The sequence below is a fragment of the Lutra lutra genome, chromosome 10, assembly GCF_902655055.1.
Source record: "Lutra lutra chromosome 10, mLutLut1.2, whole genome shotgun sequence".
NCBI classification, from domain to species: domain Eukaryota; kingdom Metazoa; phylum Chordata; class Mammalia; order Carnivora; family Mustelidae; genus Lutra; species Lutra lutra.
The window spans coordinates 100270975-100294363 of record NC_062287.1 but is presented as its reverse complement, the minus strand read 5'-3'; the positions used below and the strand labels follow the sequence as shown (position 1 = coordinate 100294363).

The following is a 23389-nucleotide window of genomic DNA, read 5'->3' as shown; positions in this document are numbered from 1 at the left end:
TTTAAAATATGATTTATAATTTGTCTTGTGTTTACTCCCTCAACACATATCTAGTGTAAACCTGTCACAAAGAAATGAATGGGTCATAGATACAGGTGGGAATTCCAGCATGATATTTGTAAATATTTGACAAATAGAAAAGGCCAGCCCTATTTCTTCCACACATTTTTAAAAACAATTCTAACAGTTGAAATTATCTAAAAATTCTAAAGGTAAGTAAACTTATAATATGCTGTGAAAAAAATTGTCTTAAAGAATAGAACATTTGAGAATTGATTAATTGTCTTGTTAAAGAAAAAGCCACAAGTGGCTTCAGGCCAGAACTCTCAAATACATAATTGCAAAGGATTACATAGTAATTCTGAACAACATTGCCATCGTAAACATGAATAGAAAGACATTAAATTATATTTCTGTGATAACCATGAGAAAAATTTATTAAAAATGTGATCTGTAAGATGCTCACACTGTTTTCTTGAGTAATAGTCTTTTCAGTGCTGCAATCACATCCTTGTTCCTAAGGCTGTATATCATGGGGTTAAACATCGGAGTCACTATGGTGTAGAAAAGAGAGAGCAGTTTGTCAGTTCCTGCAGAATGACTGGATTTGGGCCTTAAGTAGGTGATGGAAGCCGACCCAAAGAACAAAAGCACCACAATGAGATGGGAAGAACAGGTGGAGAAGGCTTTAGACCGGCCCCTGGCTGAGGGAAACTTCAGGATGGTGGAAATGATTTTCACATAAGAGCCAAGTATAAGTAGAAAAGGAATCATGGCAAATAATATAGCGACTACATAGACACACATCTCATTAAATGAAGTGTCCCCACAGGCCAGCTTGATCAACGGGGGGATGTCACAGAAGAAGTGATTGATTTGATTAGAACCACAAAAAGGCAGGGAGAACACCTGACATGTTTGCCCTATCTGGACTGGAATTCCACCGATCCAGGAGCCGACAGCCAGCTGGAGGCACAACTCGTGGTTCATGACTAGAGGGTAGTGCAGAGGGTTACAAATGGCCACATAGCGGTCATAGGCCATCACTGCCAGCAGGAAACATTCAGTGGCTCCGAGCATAAGGAAGAAGCACATCTGAGTGGCACAGCCCAGCATAGAAATGCTTCTATCCTGAGTCCAAAGGTTCACCAGCATCCTGGGGAGAGTGACAGACACATAACAGATTTCCAAGGAGGAAAAATTTGCAAGAAAGAAATACATGGGTGTTTGGAGAACAGAGTCCACCCTCATAATTAGTATGATAAGACCATTTCCTGTTAAGATGAAAATGTAGATGAGAAAGAAAATTCCAAATAGAAGTCCCTGGAAGTTTGGAAGGTCAGAAAACCCTAGGAGGACAAACTCCACGACTGAAGATAAATTTCCTCCTCCTATCTGGTCTCTGGGTATCATCTGTGCAAATAAAGAATTCGAGATGTGAAGTCACTTTATCTGCCCGAGTTGTAGCTTGCTTAACTATAAAATAAGGGCACTGCACTTTAAAAATGGACAAGTCCCTAACAATGACTCCTAGGGAAACATTTGCATTTGATGTTAAACCATGATTTAAAAAAAAAATGTTCATTCTTTCACTATTATCCACCAGAAAACATTCTTGTCAGGGATTAGGTCTGCTGAAAAATGGTATATTTTCTTGCTATTGATAATGAGTAATGCTGTATTTTGCTATCAGCTTTGATGATAGGAATATCAAAGTCTTAATTGGAATTAAATTAATAAAAAATAATATTTATAGCAAGCCATTTGACAATTTTGCTTAGAATGACCTTGTCCATCAATTCCTCTCTGTCATGTTATTTCTTTTAAAATATTTCTACTTATTCACATTTGGATTTAAGCTGTCTCAAATATGTTTTGTGACATCATACCATTATATTTTAAGAAGTGAGCTGAAGAAAGTAATTTCCTGGGTGATCTCTGTGATATTCTTTTGTTTTATAATCATTATTATAGCCAGTTTATTTCAACTGGAAGAAGTCATTCAAAAGTGGCTATCAATAGGTAAAAAGATATTTACCAAATTGCAAATACTGCATTTAAATGTTAATTCCTGAGGTGAATAGTCATGTTTTTCATTCAAGACTTAAGTCAAAGGGAGAAAAATCTGAGAGGGTTTTCTTTTTAAAAGGGTCCAAGCAGAAGGTTGCCCTTCCTACTCTAATCCTATGTTCACTTTGCCTATTTCCTATTTCATAAAGTATTCTATAAATTATGCAGCGGTCCCAGTTCCTTTAGCAGTTTCTCCTAGACAATCCAACTCCTTCCCAAGCTCTATTGTACCAAGAGAACCTTGTTGAATTCTGTAAGAGTTTAATTCACCTAGTACTCAAATAATGGAAAGTTCTGGAATGATGGTATCATTCCTATGGTACTGAGCAAAGGCTGTGCACGTATTCCAGTATCTGGGGACTGCATGTAAGCAGGTAACTCCTGGAGTGGGATTCAATGCTGTGGTAGGTGCATTCACAGGCACTGTCTTACTCGATCCTCACAATCATGCTGGATGGTAATTCTATCACCATTTCACTTGTAAGGTAACTTCAACTTTAAATGTTCTATGAACCAACCAAGATCACAGTAAATAAATGGCATTATTGAAGTTTGAATTCAGGCTTATGTGCAAGTAAAGTCCAAATTACTTTTATTACAACATGTAAAACCAGGAGACCATAAAATATCCTTCCTGGGTAACTTAATGTACATAAACCACTCAACATGTGTTTGATTAATAAACGGATAACAACTCCTGTTACTAACTGGCAAGCACTATAAACTCTACCAGTGGTGGGTGTGGGATATGCTATTCTCATACTGTGTTTGTATTCATCTCTCTCTCCCCCATCACACAGTAGTCCTGTCTTTAGTCTTCTCTAGTATTCTAACCAGTGAACACTTTGGAAAAAGAGAACAAAGCAGAATTAACAAATAACTGGAAAATAAATTGGAAAATAATCTACAACTTACGAAGTCACTAATTTGCTCAAATGGGGTTTGATGCAAGTTCTGAATAAGAAGTAATGATGAATATTTTTTTAATTTCACATACATTATAAACATGGAGTTATACAGTAAAGACTGGAAATGTAGGAATCAGAATCATCTGTGTCTCCACAGTTTCTAATTCCCTCCCTAAATATTATAATATCATAAAAGCTTTCCTTAATATAAAGTTAGGTAGCATTTTTTCTATGAATTTGTTAATTTTCAGCTTATTCCAATAATGCCACTCATAAGCAGATTTACTAAAATATTGAAAGATACTATGTATTGATCAGATATAGTGCAGGGTTTATAAACAAGTCTTCAATTTTTTTAATATTTTATTTATTTCTTTGACAGACAGAGATCACACGTAGGCAGAGAGGCAGGCAGAGAGAGAGAGAGGAGGAAGCAGGCTCCCTGCTGAGCAGAGAGTCCAATGCAGGGCTCTATCCCAGGGCCCTGAGATCATGACCTGCACCGAAGGCAGAGGCCTTAACCCACTGAGCTACCCAGGCACCAGAATCTTCAAGTTTTTAATTGAAATTAAATTGAAGTAAATTGAAGACAACTGAGTTATAAAGAATCAGTGCAGATATCCAGCAGTCTCAGAATGTAAACCCTATTCTGATTCCATTATATATTTCAGATTCTGTTTGGCAGTTTTTACTTACATGATTTCATATATAATATACATATATATGACTGATTTTATACCTTTCATGATTTTGTCTAATTTCCAAAATTTTCCAGTGAAATTATAATGTTTTGCAATTCAAAGATAGTTTTACCCATATCTTCCATAAAGCTGTACACCTTTTATTTTCTCAAATGACGCTTAAGGAATAAATGAATCAGGAACCAGAAGAAATTCAAGCAACAGGAAGGAAGGGAGAAAAGAAGGCAGAGGGGAAGGAAGGGAGGAGGAAGCGGGGATGGAAAAGTCACAACCTGAGGTTTCTTCTAAGCATTTTCATAACTAATATTTACCTTAATGATTAGTAATATATGGTTTCCAATATTTTTAATACACTAAATTCACACCTAGAATTGGAGAGGAGATTGTATTACAAGCATTGTTTGATTGCATGTATGTGTTCCTTCATTATGCCTAGAGACCAAGAAGGTCATGATACTACTCTGAAATTAACACTACGTTCAGTCTTTCTCAAAAGTCCTTCAAGCTGAAAGGTAAACAAGAGACTTGATTCTTTTGTCCATTTAATAGATGCAATTTCATTGTAATCAGACTTTTTTTTTTTTTCCTCAGGGACACAGGAAAGTTTCTGTTTTATCTAGCTCATGACCTCAGAACTCTAAATCCCCTTGGATAAGGACAAAGACAGGCAGTTACATTTGCAGTTCTGGTCTGTAGTATTTCTTTCATCAGAAAAAAAAAATCTAATATTGACATATTTTTAAAGATTTTATTTATTTATTTGAGAAAGAGAGAGAACATGAGTGGGGTAGGATTCAGAGGGAGAGGGAGAAGCAGACTCCCCACTCAATCCCAGGACTCCGGGATCATGACCTGAGCCAATGGCAGATGCTTAACTGACTGAGCCACCGGTACCCCTCAATAATTTTTTAATGACCTAAAGTTTCAGATTTCAAGACGGTGTTTCTTTAGAAATAATGATTTATTTCATTGATGGCAGAGTATAGACTTATTTTTTAAAATATCCAGCTACCACCTTACTAAGTTTTGCTATATTAGAATTCTTACTAAGAATTACTATATTAGAATAATTTTCTTTAAAACTGCCCCAATTATTAAATCAGTTTTGTTACATTATAAATAATGCTACCTTTCAAAGTAGGACATTTTAAGTGCTTTTATCATTTGTCTCTCTGATCTCCTCAAAGGAAAAAAAGAAAGAAAAAGTAGAGATGTGGTGTGAAATACAGTTTTAACTTAACTTCATTAGATTATTCCCTTAGTATTCTATAAATATTTAGACATTCTGATTTTTGATACTGAAGATACAATAGCTCAGAAAACCAAACTAAAATGCAAATAAGACCTTTGATGAAAAAGTTTATACTTACCTTTATGAACTCAAATGAAATTATTTCTTTCTTTGATACAAACTGTTTTAAATGTTGTTCTTTTGAAAATGTGGTTCTAGAACATTAAATCCATTCTATTGAAATTAAATTTTTAAACTATTTGAATATTAGGAGTTGCAAATACCTAACCAATATTTTTCTTTCGAAGCAAATAGTGCTCTTTAAAAAATATCTTTCTGCCTTGTGGGAATGTGTCCTCTCCCAAACCAACATTTAATTGATTTAACTCATTATATTTGCCATTCAAACATTTTGGGAAACAACCAAAAATATCTCTGGCAATAGCATTTCTTTTCAGAGATGTCTTATTCTACAGTTCTTTCAAACATTTGATCTCTCATACTTTTTTTTTTTTAAACTATCTGTAGTAAATAATCAAATGTTTTTAACTAGTTAGGTATTCTTTGGAGTTTTTAATAAATATCTTTATTGGACCATGGATTCACAGGTGTTCTCTTGCTCTTTACAGTTTACAGGTGCTCTCCTGACCTTTATAATTGTCCCTAATTTGTTATTTATACATAAAGTACTGATGTGGAGAAATTAAAGATAGATCATAAGTGGAAGAATTTATAAAGTCAGAAGTATTTCTGGAAAAAATTACAACCAGGATTTCAGGGAATTGTGAATTATTATTATTTTTTTAAAAAAGATTTTATTTATTTATTTGGCAAAGAGAGACAGAGCGAGAAAGGGAACACAAGCAGGGGGAGTGGGAAAGGCAGAGGCAAGCTCAGAACCCATGCAGGGCTCTACCCCAGGATCCTACGATCATGATCTGAGCCTCCTAGGATCAGGACCTGAGCTGGAGGTAAATGCTTAACCACTGGGCCACCCAGGCGCCCCAGGGGATTGTGAATTATAAAAGAAGCATGTTAAATGTTCAAATAGACAAAGAATTTATGTTTCTTAAGGACGAAAGATCCCAAGTGTGACTCTTTTGTTCTTTTTTAAATCACGTAAAATTTCAAACATATAGAAGGTGGAGAGAAAAATATACTTAACCCTGAAACAATCAAAACACAGACAACCTCATTTCACTAATATCACCACCACTTCCATCTCTCACTGTATCAATTTTGTGTTAATTTCTGTATAAGGGTTGACATTTATGTAGAGTTTCAATTCCTCTGGGTGTGCATGCATATGTGTTTGGTTTTGCATGTATAATTTTTCAACATCATTTTTTGAAACATGTATTTTTCAGTTGAATGGTTTTAAGCATTGCCAAAAAACCCATTGGTTGTATTTGTGTGGGATAATTTTTAAACTGTCTTAATTTCCATCAGTCTCATATCTACCCCTGTACCACCACTATATTGTCTTCCTTACTCTAGACAGTAATGTATACACTCTGTTTACATTATATTATATATGTTATATATAATGTATACATTTACATATATGTATATATGCATATTTGTTAGATATATGGAAGATCTACCCTGTTATTAACTTCAAAGGAAATTATTAAATTCAGTGGAAAACTACAACAAGCAAATTGAAGTGGAGCTACTTACAGCCCAGACCATTCAGGAATAAAGTTTTGGAATACCCCACAAAGGAATAATCATGACACCCGAGGTGCCTTGTGAGGGCAAAAGTCATGTAGATTGGATATTGAAAGAAGATAGTTATAAATAGTAATGATGACCCATGATTATTGTCAGAAATAAGAACTATGATTATTATGAGTCTCTTCTTTCCTCATTTTGTTATGAATATATCAAAATATCAAGAACCACAGTTAACATCACTTTGCATCTTTTCTTTTCTGGCAAAAGAGTAAGCATATTTGGGGTTGCAGGTAGAATACTTGTATCAGGTTAGGTAGAATTATATCTTTTATTGCCTTTATTTGGCGATTAAGTCTGACCTAAGGAAATTTTTGTGGTTGCCAAGTTCGCCAGGGATAGACTGTGAGAAAGGGTTCTTTACGTCAACAAGTCTAATCTATAAAGCCTAGGTATTCAGTCAAACAATAATCTAGGCATTGTTCTGAGGATACTTTGTAGATGTGGTTAGCATCTAAAATAAATTGATTTCAGATGCCTGGGTGGTTCAGTTGGTTAAATGTCTGCCTTCAGCTTAGGTCATGATCCTGGAGTCCCATGGTTGAGTCTCACATTGGGGTCCCTGCTCAGTGGGGAGTCTGCTTCTCCCTCTGACCCTCCCCACTGTTGAGCTTTCTCTCTCTCTCAAATAAATAAGTAAATAAAATATATTTTTTAAAAACCTGATTTTAAGAAGATCATGTTTCATACATGAGTCTCATCCCATCAGTTGCAAGTCCTTAAAAGCAAGACTGAGGTTTCCCTGAGAAAGAAGAAATTCTTCCTCAAGACAGCTTCCTTCTGAGATTTGTAAAAGGCTAGCTTGCCCTATACATTTTAGAATTTCCAGCCCCAACAATCTCATAGCCAATTTCCTGAAATAAATCTGTGTGTGTGTGTGTGTATGTGTGTGTGTGTGTGTATGTGTGTGTCCATGGGTTTGTGAGTATCAGTGCTACTCTCTGCTACTGGCATATGGACACAAAGAAGGGGCTCTAATCGGATCAGGCATGGTGAGTGGAAATCCATGTTGCTGAGCATATGTATAACCCGGTCCATCCCCCAAGTCCATCTGTTCATCAACCCATTGTGCAACGACTGGTATAGTTGGCAAAGAGGCTGAATAGTAACCACAGAAAGGGTTACCCTGTCCACTTGTTTATTAACATTCACATATTTCATCCTCAGATCTCCTTCTCATCAATTTTCAATCATATTCCTTCCAAGTCCCTGACAATTCATGCCATCCTTTGTGATAATGTTTCTTTTTTTAGGATGTCAGATGTGTGCCAAAAAATATGGTTTTTAATCATTGTTTTTAAACTGTTGTTTTAAATATTGTTCCTAAATGTTTAAAAGGAAAAATAGGAAAAAGTATAATTTTTATTGTTTTATTGTTTTACAATTATCCATGTAATTATGTGCATTATATAATTATCTATGTAATCACATGTAACTAATGCACCCTTTTGATTTTTGCATATTTGAGTTAGTGTATGGAAGTCTGGGCAATTGATTTTTGATAAAAATACGAAACAGCTTTCAGTGGAAAAAAGAATTGTTTTAACAAACAAACTAGAAAAATTGAGCATCCATCTAAAATACCTAAACCCTTTATCTGATATGTCATTTGCAAATATCTTCTCCCATTCTGTCAGTTGTCTTTTGGTTTTGTTAACTGTTTCCTTTGCTGTGCAAAAGCTTTTGATCTTGATAAAATCCCAAAAGTTCATTTTTGCCCTTGCTTCCCTTGCTTTTGGCGATGTTCCTAGGAAGATGTTGCTGCGGCTGAGGTCGAAGAGGTTGCTGCCTGTGTTCTCCTCAAGGATTTTGACGGATTCCTTTCTCACATTGAGATCCTTCATCCACTTTGAGTCTATTTTCGTGTGTGGTGTAAGGAAATGATCCAATTTCATTTTTCTGCATGTGGCTGTCCAATTTCCCCAACACCATTTATTGAAGAGGCTGTCTTTTTTCCATTGGACATTCTTTCCTGCTTTGTCGAAGAGGAGTTGACCATAGAGTTGAGGGTCTATTTCTGGGCTCTCTATTCTGTTCCATTGATCTATGTGTCTGTTTTTGTGCCAGTACCATGCTGTCTTGATGATGACAGCTTTGTAATAGAGCTTGAAGTCCGGAATTGTGATGCCACCAACTTTGGCTTTCTTTTTCAATATTCCTTTGGTCTTTTCTGGTTCCATATAAATTTTAGGATTATTTGTTCCATTTCTTTGAAAAAAATGGATGGTACTTTGATAGGAATTGCATTAAATGTGTAGATTGCTTTATTTGCAAATGACATATCAGATAAAGGGCTAGTGTCCAAAATCTATAAAGAACTTAGCAAACTCAACATCCAAAGAACAAATAATCCAATCAAGAAATGGGCAGAGGACATGAACAGACATTTCTGCAAAGAAGACATCCAGATGGCCAACAAACACATGAAAAAGTGCTCCACATCACTTGGCATCAGGGAAATACAAATCAAAACCACCATGAGATATCACTTCACACCAGTCAGAATGGCTAAAATGAACAAGTCAGGAAATGACAGATGCTGGCGAGGATGCGGAGAAAGGGGAACCCTCCTACACTGTTGGTGGGAATGCAAGCTGGTGCAACCACTCTGGAAAACAGCATGGAGGTTCCTCAAAATGTTGAAAATAGGAAGATGGCGGAGAAGTAGCAGGCTGAGACTACTTCAGGTAGCGGGAGATCAGCTAAATAGCTTATCTAAAGATTACAAACACCTACAAATCCAACGGGAGATCGAAGAGAAGAAGAACAGCAACTCTAGAAACAGAAAATCAACCACTTTCTGCAAGGTAGGACTGGGGGAGAAGTGAATCCAAAGCAACGGGAAGATAGACCCCGGGGGGAGGGGCCGGCTCCCGGCGAGCGGTGGAGCAACGGAGCACAAAATCGGGACATTTAAAAGTCTGTTCCGCTGAGGGACATCGCTCCAGAGGCTTAACCGGGGTGAAGCCCATGCTGGGTCAGCGTGGACTCAGGTCCCGCAGGGTCGCAGAAGGATCGGGGGTGTCTGAGTGTCGCAGAGCTTACTGGTATTAAAATGGGGAAGCTGGCTACAGAGACAGAGCCAAGGAGTGACTCTCAGCTTGGGGTTGCCTTGAACTGGTCGCAGGCTCGGTCAGCTCGGAGCGCGGCCGGAGGCCAGGGTGGCGGGAGTCATTGGGCGCTGTTCTCTGGGGGTGCGCTGAGGAGTGGGGCCCTGGGCTCTCGGCTCCTCCGGGCCGGAGACTGGGAGGCCGCCATCTTCACTCCCAACCTCCAGAACTCTACGGAAAGCGCTCAGGGAACAAAAGCTCCCAAAAGCAAACCTGAGCGGATAACTCAGCCCGGCCCCTGGTAAGGGCGGTGCAATTCCGCCTGGGGCAAAGACGCTTGAGAATCACTACAACTGGCCCCTCCCCCAGAAGATCAGCAAGAAACCCAGCCAGGACCAAGTTCACCTACCAAGGAGTGTAGTTTCAACACCAAGGAGCGCAGCGGAATTCCAGAGGAGGAGAAAGCAAAGCACGGAACTCATGGCTTTCTCCCCATGATTCTTTAGCCTTGCAGTTAAATTAATTTTTTTTTCTTTTCTTTTTCAATTTTTTTTTCCTTCTTCTGTAAATTTTTTTAACTTTTACCCTTTTCTTTTTTACATTTTTAACTAGTTTATCTAATATATATATATATATATATTTTTTTTTTTTCCTTTTTATACTTTTTCTTTATTGGTTTTCTTTTTTTAATTTTTTTTCTTTCTTTCTGAAACTCTTTTTACCCCTTTCTCCCCCCCCCCCCCCCACGATTTGGGATCTCTTCTGATTTAGCTAAAGCATATTTTCCTGGGGTTGTTGCCACCCTTTTAGTATTTTACTTGCTCCTTCATATACTCTTATCTGGACAAAATGACAAGGCGCAAAAATTCACCACAAAAAAAAAGAACAAGAGGCAGTACCAAAGGCTAGGGACCTAATCAATACAGACATTGGTAATATGTCAGATAAAGAGTTCAGAATGACGATTCTCAAGGTTCTAGCTGGGCTTGAAAAAGGCATGGAAGATATTAGAGAAACCCTCTCGGGAGACATAAAAGCCCTTTCTGGAGAAATAAAAGAACTAAAATCTAACCAAGTTGAAATAAAAAAAGCTATTAATGAGGTGCAAACAAAAATGGAGGCTCTGACGGCTAGGATAAATGAGGCAGAAGAAAGAATTAGAGATATAGAGGACCAAATGACAGAGAATAAAGAAGCTGAGCAAAAGAGGGACAAACAGCTACTGGATCACGAGGGGAGAATTCGAGAGATAAGTGACACCATAAGACGAAACAACATTAGAATAATTGGGATTCCAGAAGAAGAGGAAACAGAGAGGGGAGCAGAAGGTATATTGGAGAGAATTATTGGAGAGAATTTCCCCAATATGGCAAAGGGAACAAGCATCAAAATCCAGGAGGTTCAGAGAACCCCCCTCAAGATCAATAAGAATAGGTCCACACCCCGTCACCGAATAGTAAAATTGACAAGTCTTAGTGACAAAGAGAAGATCCTGAAAGCAGCTAGGGAAAAGAAGTCTGTAATGTACAATGGTAAAAATATTAGATTGGCAGCAGACTTATCCACAGAGACCTGGCAGGCCAGAAAGAGCTGGCATGATATATTCAGAGTACTAAACAAGAAAAACATGCAGCCAAGAATACTATATCCAGCTAGGCTATCATTGAAAATAGAAGGAGAGATTAAAAGCTTCCAGGACAAACAAAAACTGAAAGAATTTGCAAATACCAAACCAGCTCTACAGGAAATATTGAAAGGGGTCCTCTAAGCAAAGAGAGACCCTAAAAGTAGTAGATCAGAAAGAAACAGAGACAATATACAATAACAGTCACCTTACAGGCAATACAATGGCACTAAGTTAATATCTCTCAATACTTACCCTGAATGTTAATGGGCTAAATGCCCCAATCAAAAGACACAGGGTATCAGAATGGATAAAAAAACAAAACCCATCTATATGTTGCCTACAAGAAACTCATCTTAAACCTGAAGACACCTCCAGATTTAAAGTGAGGGGGTGGAAAAGAATTTACCATGCTAATGGACATCAGAAGAAAGCAGGAGTGGCAATCCTTATATCAGATCAATTAGATTTTAAGCCAAAGACTACAATAAGAGATGAGGAAGGACACTATATCATACTAAAAGGAACTATCCAACAAGAGGATCTAACAATTTTAAATATCTATGCCCCTAACGTGGGAGCAGCCAACTATATAAACCAATTAATAACAAAATCAAAGAAACACATCGACAAGAATACAATAATAGTAGGGGACTTTAACACTCCCCTCACTGAAATGGACAGATCATCCAAGCAAAAGATCAACAAGGAAATAAAGGCCTTAAATGACACACTGGACCAGATGGACATCACAGATATATTCAGAACATTTCATCCCAAAGCAACAGAATACACATTCTTCTCTAGTGCACATGGAACATTCTCCAGAATAGATCACATTCTCGGTCCTAAATCAGGTCTCAACCGTTATCAAAAGATTGGAATCATTCCCTGCATATTTTCAGACCACAATGCTCTGAAGCTAGAACTCAATCACAAGAGGAAATTTGGAAAGAACCCAAATACATGGAGACTAAACAGCATCCTTCTAAAGAATGAATGGGTCAACCAGGAAATTAAAGAAGAATTGAAAAAAATCATGGAAACAAATGATAATGAAAACACAATGGTTCAAAATCTGTGGGACACAACAAAGGCAGTCCTGAGAGGAAAATACATAGCGGTACAAGCCTTTCTCAAGAAACAAGAAAGGTCTCAGGTACACAACCTAACCCTACACCTAAAGGAGCTGGAGAAAGAACAAGAAAGAAACCCTCAACCCAGCAGGAGAAGAGAAATCATAAAGATCAGAGCAGAAATCAATGAAATAAAAACCAAAAAAACAATAGAACAAATCAACGAAACTAGGAGCTGGTTCTTTGAAAGAATTAATAAGATTGATAAACCCCTGGCCAGACTTATCAAAAAGAAAAGAGAGAGGACCCAAATAAATAAAATCATGAATGAAAGAGGAGAGATCACAACGAACACCAAAGAAATACAGACAATTATAAGAACATACTATGAGCAACTCTATGCCAACAAATTTGACAATCTGGAAGAAATGGATGCATTCCTAGAGACATATAAATTACCACACTGAACCAGGAAGAGATAGAAAGCCTCAACAGACCCTTAAGCAGTAAGGAGATTGAAACAGTCATCAAAAATCTCCAAACAAACAAAAGCCCAGGGCCAGATGACTTCCCGGGGGAATTCTACCAAACATTTAAAGAAGAACTAATTCCTATTCTCCTGAAACTGTTCCAAAAAATAGAAATGGAAGGAGAACTTCCAAACTCATTTTATGAGGCCAGCATCACCTTGATCCCAAAACCAGACAAGGATCCCATCAAAAAAGAGAACTACAGACCAATATCCTTGATGAACACAGATGCAAAAATTCTCGCCAAAATACTAGCCAATAGGATTCAACAGTACATTAAAAGGATTATTCACCACGACCAAGTGGGATTTATTCCAGGGCTGCAAGGCTGGTTCAACATCAGCAAATCAATCAATGTGATACAACACATTAATAAAAGAAAGAACAAGAACCATATGATACTCTCCATAGTTGCTGAAAAAGCATTTGACAAAGTACAGCATCCCTTCCTGATCAAAACTCTTCAAAGTGTAGGGATAGAGGGCACATACGTCAATATTATCAAAGCCATCTATGAAAAACCCACCGCAAATATCATTCTCAATGGAGAAAAACTGAAAGCTTTTCCGCTAAGGTCAGGAACACGGCAGGGATGTCCGTTATCACCACTGCTATTCAACATAGTACTAAAAGTCCTAGCCTCAGCAATCAGACAACAAAAGGAAATTAAAGGCATCCAAATCGGCAAAGAAGAAGTCAAACTATCACTCTTCGCAGATGATATGATACTATATGTGGAAAACCCAAAAGACTGCACTCCAAAACTGCTAGAACTTGTACAGGAATTCAGTAAAGTGTCAGGATATAAAATCAACGCACAGATATCAGTTGCATTTCTCTACACCAACAACAAGACAGAAAAAAGAGAAATTAAGGAGTCCATCCCATTTACAATTGCACCCAAAACTATAAGATACCTAGGAATAAACCTAACCAAAGAGACTAAGAATATATACACAGAAAACTATAAAGTACTCATGAAAGAAATTGAGGAAAACACAAAGAAATGGAAAAATGTTCCATGCTCCTGGATTGGAAGAATAAATATTGTGAAAATGTCTATGCTACCTAAAGCAATCTACACATTTAATGCAATTCCTATCAAAGTACCATCCATTTTTTTTCAAAGAAATGGAACAAATAATCCTAAAATTTATATGGAACCAGAAAAGACCAAAGGAATATTGAAAAAGAAAGCCAAAGTTGGTGGCATCACAATTCCGGACTTCAAGCTCTATTACAAAGCTGTCATCATCAAGACAGCATGGTACTGGCACAAAAACAGACACATAGATCAATGGAACAGAATAGAGAGCCCAGAAATAGACCCTCAACTCTATGGTCAACTCCTCTTCGACAAAGCAGGAAAGAATGTCCAATGGAAAAAAGACAGCCTCTTCAATAAATGGTGTTGGGGAAATTGGACAGCCACATGCAGAAAAATGAAATTGGATCATTTCCTTACACCACACACGAAAATAGACTCAAAGTGGATGAAGGATCTCAATGTGAGAAAGGAATCCGTCAAAATCCTTGAGGAGAACACAGGCAGCAACCTCTTCGACCTCAGCCGCAGCAACATCTTCCTAGGAACATCGCCAAAAGCAAGGGAAGCAAGGGCAAAAATGAACTTTTGGGATTTTATCAAGATCAAAAGCTTTTGCACAGCAAAGGAAACAGTTAACAAAACCAAAAGACAACTGACAGAATGGGAGAAGATATTTGCAAATGACATATCAGATAAAGGGCTAGTGTCCAAAATCTATAAAGAACTTAGCAAACTCTACACCCAAAGAACAAATAATCCAATCAAGAAATGGGCAGAGGACATGAACAGACATTTCTGCAAAGAAGACATCCAGATGGCCAACAGGCACATGAAAAAGTGCTCCACATCACTCGGCATCAGGGAAATACAAATCAAAACCACCATGAGATATCACCTCACACCAGTCAGAATGGCTAAAATGAACAAGTCAGGAAATGACAGATGCTGGCGAGGATGCGGAGAAAGGGGAACCCTCCTACACTGTTGGTGGGAATGCAAGCTGGTGCAACCACTCTGGAAAACAGCATGGAGGTTCCTCAAAATGTTGAAAATAGAACTACCCTATGACCCAGCAATTGCACTGCTGGGTATTTACCCTAAAGATACAAACGTAGTGATCCGAAGGGGCACGTGCACCCAAATGTTTATAGCAGCAATGTCTACGATAGCCAAACTATGGAAAGAACCTAGATGTCCATCAACAGACGCATGGATAAAGAAGATGTGGTATATATACACAATGGAATACTATGCAGCCATCAAAAGAAATGAAATCTTGCCATTTGCGACGACTTGGATGGAAGTAGAGGGTATCATGCTTAGCGAAATAAGTCAATCGGAGAAAGACAACTATCATATGATCTCCCTGATATGAGGGAGAGGAGATGCAACATGGGGGGTTAAGGGGGTAGGAGAATTGTAAATGAAACAAGATGGGATTGGGAGGGAGGCAAACCATAAGTGACTCTTAATCTCACAAAACAAACTGAGGGTTGATGGGGGGAGGGGGGTTGGGAGGGGGGTGGGATTATGGACACTGGGAGGGTATGTGCTATGGTGAGTGCTGTGAAGTGTGTAAACCTGGTGATTCACAGACCTGTACCCCTGGGGATAAAAATATATGTTTATAAAAAATAAAATTATTAAAAAAAAATAAAATACCTAAACCTTGGGGCACCTGGGTGACTCAGTGGGTTAAAGCCTCTGCCTTTGGCACAGGTCATGATCCCAGGGTCCTGGGATCGAGCCCCATGTCGGGCTCTCTAGCAGGGAGCCTGCTTCCCCCGCCACTCTCTGCCTACTTGTGATCTCTGTCAAATAAATAAATAAAATCTCTAAAAAAAAAATACCTAAACCTCAAATTCATGCCTTCTACCATAATTAATTCAAGATGGATCACAGATTTAAACACAGAATGCTGGGGTGCCTGGGTGGGTCATTTGGTTATACATCTGCATTCAAATCAAGTCATGATTCCAGGGTCTTGGGATCTAGCCTTGTGCTGGGCTCCCTGCTCAGTGGGAAGCCTGCTTCTCCTTCTTCCCCTTGCTTGTGTTCTCTCTGTTGCTATCTCTCTGTTTCTCTTTCTCTCTCAAATAAATAAAATCTTCAAAAAAAAAAATAAACATAGAATGTTAAACTATACAATAATCAGAAGAAAACATAATCTTTGTGACCTGGGATTAAGATCTTAAATATCTTATTAAAAAAAAAAAACCACAATCCATTAAATAAAAGTTTGTAAATTGGACTTCTCAGAAATTGACATGTTCAGAAAATTAAAACCCCAACCAAAGGTGGAAATACTTGCCCATTATACTTCCCTATAAAAGCATATAGAATATACAAAGAACCCCCAAAACTCAATAATAACAACCTAATTAACAAATGTGCAAAAACCTGAATATGTATTTTGCTAACAGGGATATTCAAAAGTCAAATAATCATGTGAAAGATGCTCATCATTATTAGCCATTATTAAGATGCAAACTAAAACCACAATGAAATTATGCTATGCATATATTTTAGTAGCTAAAATTTAAAAAAATGACTAAAAATTGGTGAATAAATATATAACCCTTGAAAATGAGAGCTTTTCAAAGCACTGGCCATGATGTTTCCAAAATCTGTTCTCTGTCTCTTTGTTCATTAATCTTCACAGACATATAAATCTCCTGTTTCCTTATTTAGAACTAATATTCCCTCCATTGTATTCTGTGAATGTGTGTCTATGTGTGTTTGTTTGTAGGGGGTGTTACAGAAAATTATTCTTTTATTTTATAATTATACATTGCAAAAAGCCACAGTTGACCTGAAGATATCCTTGGCTGAGAACTGGATGCCAGAACTCCTTGGCATTTTAGGTTTGGAAAATTGAAGGGGATTAATGATAGTCATAGAGTCTTAGCTGGTTGCATGGCAATACCTAGAGAAATATTTTTTAGCTTTTCTTCCAGCTCAGGGAGGGAAAGTCTTATGACTAAATTTGACATAAGGGATTATGCCTGGAAATTCTGCATACTGTTCCTTCTAGTTTGCAAGTCTAACGCGGAGTAAGTGAGTGCTCCCCTTTAACCCCTCTACTCCCTTTCTGTCCTTTGGGAGATGACGATGCTACCCGGCTGACATGGACATGAAGATGGCAGGTTCACATTGAAGGTGACAGAACTGTCCCGACAGCCCTAGACTTCTTACCTCTGAATTCTTAATGACGGAGAAGTAAACTTCTCTTTAATGTAAGACAAAGTGCACTTGCATCTTTATTGGACTATCTTAGTTTACATGGTAAGTCATATGTAATTGTAAATTTCTGATTTAACAACACTTACATTTCTCAATGATCGCAAAAAAAGTAAGAGAGTAAAGAATTTAGGGAAGGAGTGGCATGGCCAAATGCGGTTTTGGTTATTTACCAAATTCCTTGAGTAGCGGGCAGAACGGTTTGGTTCAATTAGAAAGTGACACAGGAAAGGACCTGATCCCAAGGGAAAAGAATATTTCCTTCTTAAAGAGCACTAGGTGTTATGACAGTGGAACATATTTTAGAAAGTGGTTAACTTCTGTTTCAAATAAAAGTAAATTACCTGTCAAAAATACAGTTCACATGCTCAATCAATAAAGGTAAGCATTATATTTAATCTCAATTTAACCTCACTCAAAACAGGTAAGCATGAATTTTTGTCTAATACCAAATTTAGTTTACTAAGAGCCATATTTTTTCGGCGTCAGCAAAGAATACTTATTTACAGAAAATGTAAAAGTAATCTTTTGTCATCATGGTTATTCTGGTTTGATTTCAAAACACTGATTCAGAAAGCCTTTGAATTTTTCTGACTTATTATAACATGAGCAAAAATACCAGGTATTTTGTAGTGTAATGGACCAATATATCAGAGATTACTGACATCTGCATTATCATCAACATAATTATCACTGTCACGGTCTTTGGTGCTAACGAGTGTAACGACTGTGTGTTAAGCATGTATTTAAGTAGTTTGCATGTATTAAATCTGGAGAGCGTGTCTCCTGAAAATTTAATTACGTATAACTAAGGAACAAGAAAGTTAATGGACCTTTTTGAAATGGGTTTGCATCCTACTAAAACCAAAGATATTCTTTGCTTGTGAAGAGTTAGTTTTCATGATAAATGAGCCCGAAGATGCTAAAGAGATATGAGCATGTTTTCATTTTTATCTTTAGACACATCTAAAGGAAAGGCTTTCTGAATTGCAATCACCAAATTCTGACTTTTTATTCTTGTCTTCAATTTGATTTTATAAATTTGCTATGAATATAAGCATTTTATACATCACATTGATAGTTGTCATTGACATCCCAATCTCCACATTAAAAAAAAAAAAATGATTGTTTCAGTGGGAAGACCAGAGAAACAAACAAAAAATATTTTAATAAAAACAGAATTCACTACATTTACCTGCATTATATAATGGTTTTCTTTCCGAGTTGTATAAATAGAGCATCTAAAGTTTTCCAGATCAGAGAAACAGGGACTATGCTGCAAGATTTGAGGAAGCTTTTTTTTTTTTTTTTTTTTTGGTAAGGTTATGTTTAGGAGGAAAGCACATGATTCGGTTAGCATTTGAATATTTGTTTTTAATTATTATTAAACATTAATTACTAATTATTATATTCTTTCTAATTTTATAAATGGTTTTACAGTGAGAATCCATTGAATGTTCCATTTTACAAATGAAAAGCTGAGATCAAGAAAAAAAGTTCAGTAAATATAGAACGTTATATTCTTTAAAAAGAAAAAATATTTTTTAGAGAGAGAGCACTGGGGGAAAGAGCAAAACGGGAGAGAGAGGGAAAGACTCTCCAGCAGATTCTGTGCTGAGCACAGGGCCTGGGGACTTGATTCCGCAACCCAAGATCATGACCTGAGCCAACATCAAGTTGGACACTTATATGAGGGAGCCACCTAAGAACCCCTAGAACATTATATTCTTTTTTTTTAAATTTTTTATTTATTTATTTGATAGACAGAGATTACAAAGTAGTCAGCGAGGCAGGCAGAGAGCGAGGAGGAAGCAGGCTCCCCGCTGAGCAGAGAGCCCGATGCGGGGCTCGATTCCAGGACCCTGGGATCATGACCTGAGCCGAAGGCAGAGGCTCTAACCCACTGAGCCACCCAGGCACCCCAGAACATTATATTCTTGATTGCAAGTTTTGATGTTGCTTCTCCTTGTTAATTGTTTGTTGGCATCTTAGTTTCAGTTTGCCTTTCAAACGCACGACCCCGCTTGAACAGCAAAGACAAATGTAGAGAAGACCAAAGAATGAGAGAAGGGCTTACACGAAGGACAGATCCAATACTGAGAATAAAGAGAACAGCAGTTTCTGAGACCAAAGGTTTACTGGCCAAATGTGGGGGCATGAGGCATGTTAGTCTAAAAGATGCAGTGATTCATTCAACAAACAATTTGAATAATTGTCCAAATATTGGACTCTGTTGAATTAAATAAGTGAATAAAACATGGTTAAAAGTGTGTATGCTATTGTAGTAAAAAGCAGCCTCGGTTGTGTAGCCTTGTACATCACCTCTCAGCTACTAATTTCTGACCATCTTAGGACCTAGTTATAGCATTTTCACGTTCCCTGTAATCAAATTTCCATTGGGTGAATTTTATTTTAGTGGGACAAGGTTTAAATATCTTTATTTAGTATGTAGTTTGGAATATTATAGATTGTAAAAGAAATTGTCACTTAGTTTCCCTTTTCTCAGCCTCAGAAAGTCTTCCGGATGTTCAAGTTTTGCATAGACTGTTGTTCCTGCCCCATTTCTGTCTACTTTTTTGTAGTTGAAATTGTGACCACTGTCCATATTTAACACCCTTAGACTATGGTTAGAGGTGAGTAAGTCTCTATGGGTTTTCAAATTAGTTAACTCATAATATGGAAGTTATCTAGGACATACTGAAAACTATGAAGCAAATTACTACTTCTGCAAGAGTGAATGAAAAGAGTATAATTCACACACAGACACAGACACACACACACACACACACACACCAGAGAAGACATGCTTCATCTATACCAGGAGGGAAAGAGGCAGGGGAGGTATGCCTTTTAGGTTAGGAACCCATGCTTACATGACTGTGTACGGATGTAAGACTATTCCAAAGAAAGAACCAATTTGGCTCATTTGTAATTTTTTTCAAATTTTGCAGAACAAATATACTATGCAGTGCTTAGAAAGATGTAGAGAATATGAAAATATATTTATGATCTAGTTATGACAATGAGAATAGTGCATAATAAAGATGGGATATACACTTAAGTACACTCATGTGCATGAACATAGACACACATGTGTGCAAGGAAAAGACTGAACGGGTTAAGTGGGGTCAGCAGAATATCAATTATTGAGGATCTGGGTAATTTAAGAATATCTCAGAGATGAGTTTTGGTTAATATTTCTTATATATGGTGTGTACATTGTAATTGAGATGGCTTCCTTAAACATAAATGCTAGATGAACCTGCCTCTTAACCTCTTGAGTATTTCAGGACATAGACCATCTTAGACTTCCTCTTCTCCCTTTTGCAAAACCTGAAAAAAATGACTGTTGATTTTATGGATCTTACACTGAAACACAGTTTTAAAGATTAAATAACACCCCATAACATTTAGCGTTTAGCTCATCAATTTCATTTTATAGTAAAATAGCCTAAGTATGCGGAATGTCGAAGCTTAAAGAGACTTAGAAATACTACAGGAGCCCATTACTTTAAAAAATGAACCATATTCAGCACTAAAACCAATTTAGGTGGCTTACAAATTATTTACTTGTGCAATGAAATAAATTTTGAATTGATGATAATAGAAAACAGAACTGAGAGATGAGAAAGCATGGCTGGTGAAAGAATGGAATCCTTGTCACAGTTGAACATAAACTCAGATTTTGCAATTTTGAGTGTTCAGATGGACAGCAAAATGACAAGCACTTATCTTCAGAGGCAAAGAAACCTGATAATTCATAGCAGAAATAAAACGCGGTGGGGATTTTTTTTTTCTTACCAATGCATTTAACAGTAATGAAAAATGTACTTCACCACAATTTTAGAGCCCTGGCAGTTATAGATTTGTTTTAATACGGAACGAGAAAGATTTGGGAGGCGAGCCATCCTGTTCATATATAAGAAGAAAAGAACCAAAGAAATCAGGGTAACTTGGACTTTTGATTCAATTGTTCCCACAGATGACGTGTGAAGAGATGAGAACAGAATACAATGCTTCCACAATAACAGAATTCGTACTCTTGGGATTTTCCGACCTTCCAAACCTGCAAGGGTTACTATTTGGGGTGTTCTCCATCATTTACGTTATTGTCTTAATTGGAAATAGCCTCATCGTAATAATAACCAGGCTTGACGCTGCACTAGAGACACCCATGTATTTTTTCCTGGCAAATTTTTCCTCCTTGGAAATTTGTTATGTGTCCGTCACTCTCCCCAGGATGCTGGTGAACCTTTGGACTCAGGATAGAAGCATTTCTATGCTGGGCTGTGCCACTCAGATGTGCTTCTTCCTTATGCTCGGAGCCACTGAATGTTTCCTGCTGGCAGTGATGGCCTATGACCGCTATGTGGCCATTTGTAACCCTCTGCACTACCCTCTAGTCATGAACCACGAGTTGTGCCTCCAGCTGGCTGTCGGCTCCTGGATCGGTGGAATTCCAGTCCAGATAGGGCAAGCATGTCAGATTTTCTCTCTACATTTCTGTAATTCCAACCACATTAACCACTTCTTCTGTGACATACCCCCCATCCTCAAGCTCGCGTGTGGGGACACTTGGGTGCACGAGGCAGCGGTCTATGTAGTAGCTATGTTGTTTGTCACAGTTCCTTTTATGTTGATTCTTAGCTCTTACAGCAAAATCGTTTCCACCATTCTGAGTTTGCCAACTGCTGGAGGACGGGCCAAAGCCTTCTCCACCTGTTCTTCCCACCTGCTGGTTGTTCTTTTGTTCTTTGGGTCGGCTTCCATCACCTACTTAAGGCCCAAATCCAGTCATTCTGCAGGAACTGACAAACTGCTCTCTCTTTTCTACACCATAGTGACTCCGATGTTTAACCCCATGATATACAGCCTGAGGAACAAGGATGTGATTGCAGCACTGAAAAGACTATTACTCAAAAAGATAGTGTGACGAGTTTAATTGTAAGTGCTTTAGCTGCTTGCCACGCATATCTCAGAGAAAAATTTCAAATCTCTGCATTCCTCTTTAAGGACTTAACTGCTTCCAGCTTAGGATGTACTTCTAGATACTTCTAAACACCAACCTACAACTTATTGTGCTTGGAGACAGACCAGGCAAATTAATCTGTCTTCAGTGCTCCAAACCTAAAGAATAACCCCTATATATCACCACTATATGGTGACTAACACAACATTAAAAAAAAAATTATCCTACCTCATGATTAAAATAGTAATGCACACATTTCATATGCAATTAGAATATAAATCAAATTCATATAAAAATAACTCAATCTGTTAGAATTTTTGGCTTGATTATACTAAAAATATATGATTGCTTACCTAAATAATTTCCTAAATCTTCACACTGGTATTTGTTAACATTTTATGATTCTATAACCAGAGACTGGAAATAGAAGTTAAATAACAATTTTTTTTTGAATGACTGATTAAATAAATTAATGGGTAAGTGAATATTGCTGTGACAAGCCTCAGACTCCTTCCAAAATCGAGAGATTTCAGAGCATCAACAGACCCTGAAAGCACATTTATTTAAGCTACCATGCAGCCATGTGGAATTACTCCAATTATAATACCGAAAGAAAGTCTTACATTTACTTAGCTTTCTTCCTAATAACATTCTTCTGCGTTTAACTTAACAATATAGCCGCCAAAGTAATTTGTTTTGAATTATTTTACTTCTTCTTTACTGGTACTCTAAACAGTTACTCCCGTACCAATTCATATTTTGAAAATAAAACATCTGTGCGTTTGAAAGTGAAGGAACGAGTGAGAAATGACTTGCAGAATTATGCAAAGTCTGCACATTTGCATTTACGTTAGTGTGCCTAAACTTTCATGCCTTCAGCCTTTTCTAAAGTGTCTTAAAGTATTAAACCTTTGAACTGGTTTTATCAAGGAAAGAGAGCACCTGTTAACAGAACCACTAATGCCTATCCTCCCAGTTCCAGATTCTCAAGTCAGTCACGGGCATGAAGAGATTACTTAGTGCATCTTCCCCTGAGAACTTCTGTTAGCAGGTCTTTGAAAATTAAATGCTGTTTTGTAGTTGTAGCTATAACTGTACATATGCCTATCAAACAATATTAACTCCTGTCCTTTAATGGTTATATTTTGTTTCATCAAGCCATTTACATCCTCTACCATCTAACATAATGTTCCACATTTATCTATTTC

General features: G+C 37.4%; 2 protein-coding genes across 2 annotated transcripts; one reads left to right on the top strand and one right to left on the bottom strand.

The window, feature by feature from the left end:
* Positions 1-462: 462 nt before the first annotated feature.
* Positions 463-1440, bottom strand: LOC125079845 (olfactory receptor 10AG1-like; the record flags this gene model as incomplete). Its single annotated transcript, XM_047693572.1, has 1 exon — positions 463-1440. A coding segment is annotated over one exon (978 nt), but the record flags the coding sequence as incomplete, so codon positions are not given.
* Positions 1441-2449: 1009 nt separating this feature from the next.
* On the top strand, positions 2450-22145 carry LOC125078971 (olfactory receptor 10AG1-like). The gene is made up of 2 exons (XM_047692267.1): positions 2450-2527; positions 21195-22145. Exons 1-2 carry the CDS (start codon positions 2525-2527, stop codon positions 22143-22145), a joined length of 954 nt encoding a protein of 317 aa, XP_047548223.1. The 5' UTR covers positions 2450-2524.
* Positions 22146-23389: the final 1244 nt, after the last annotated feature.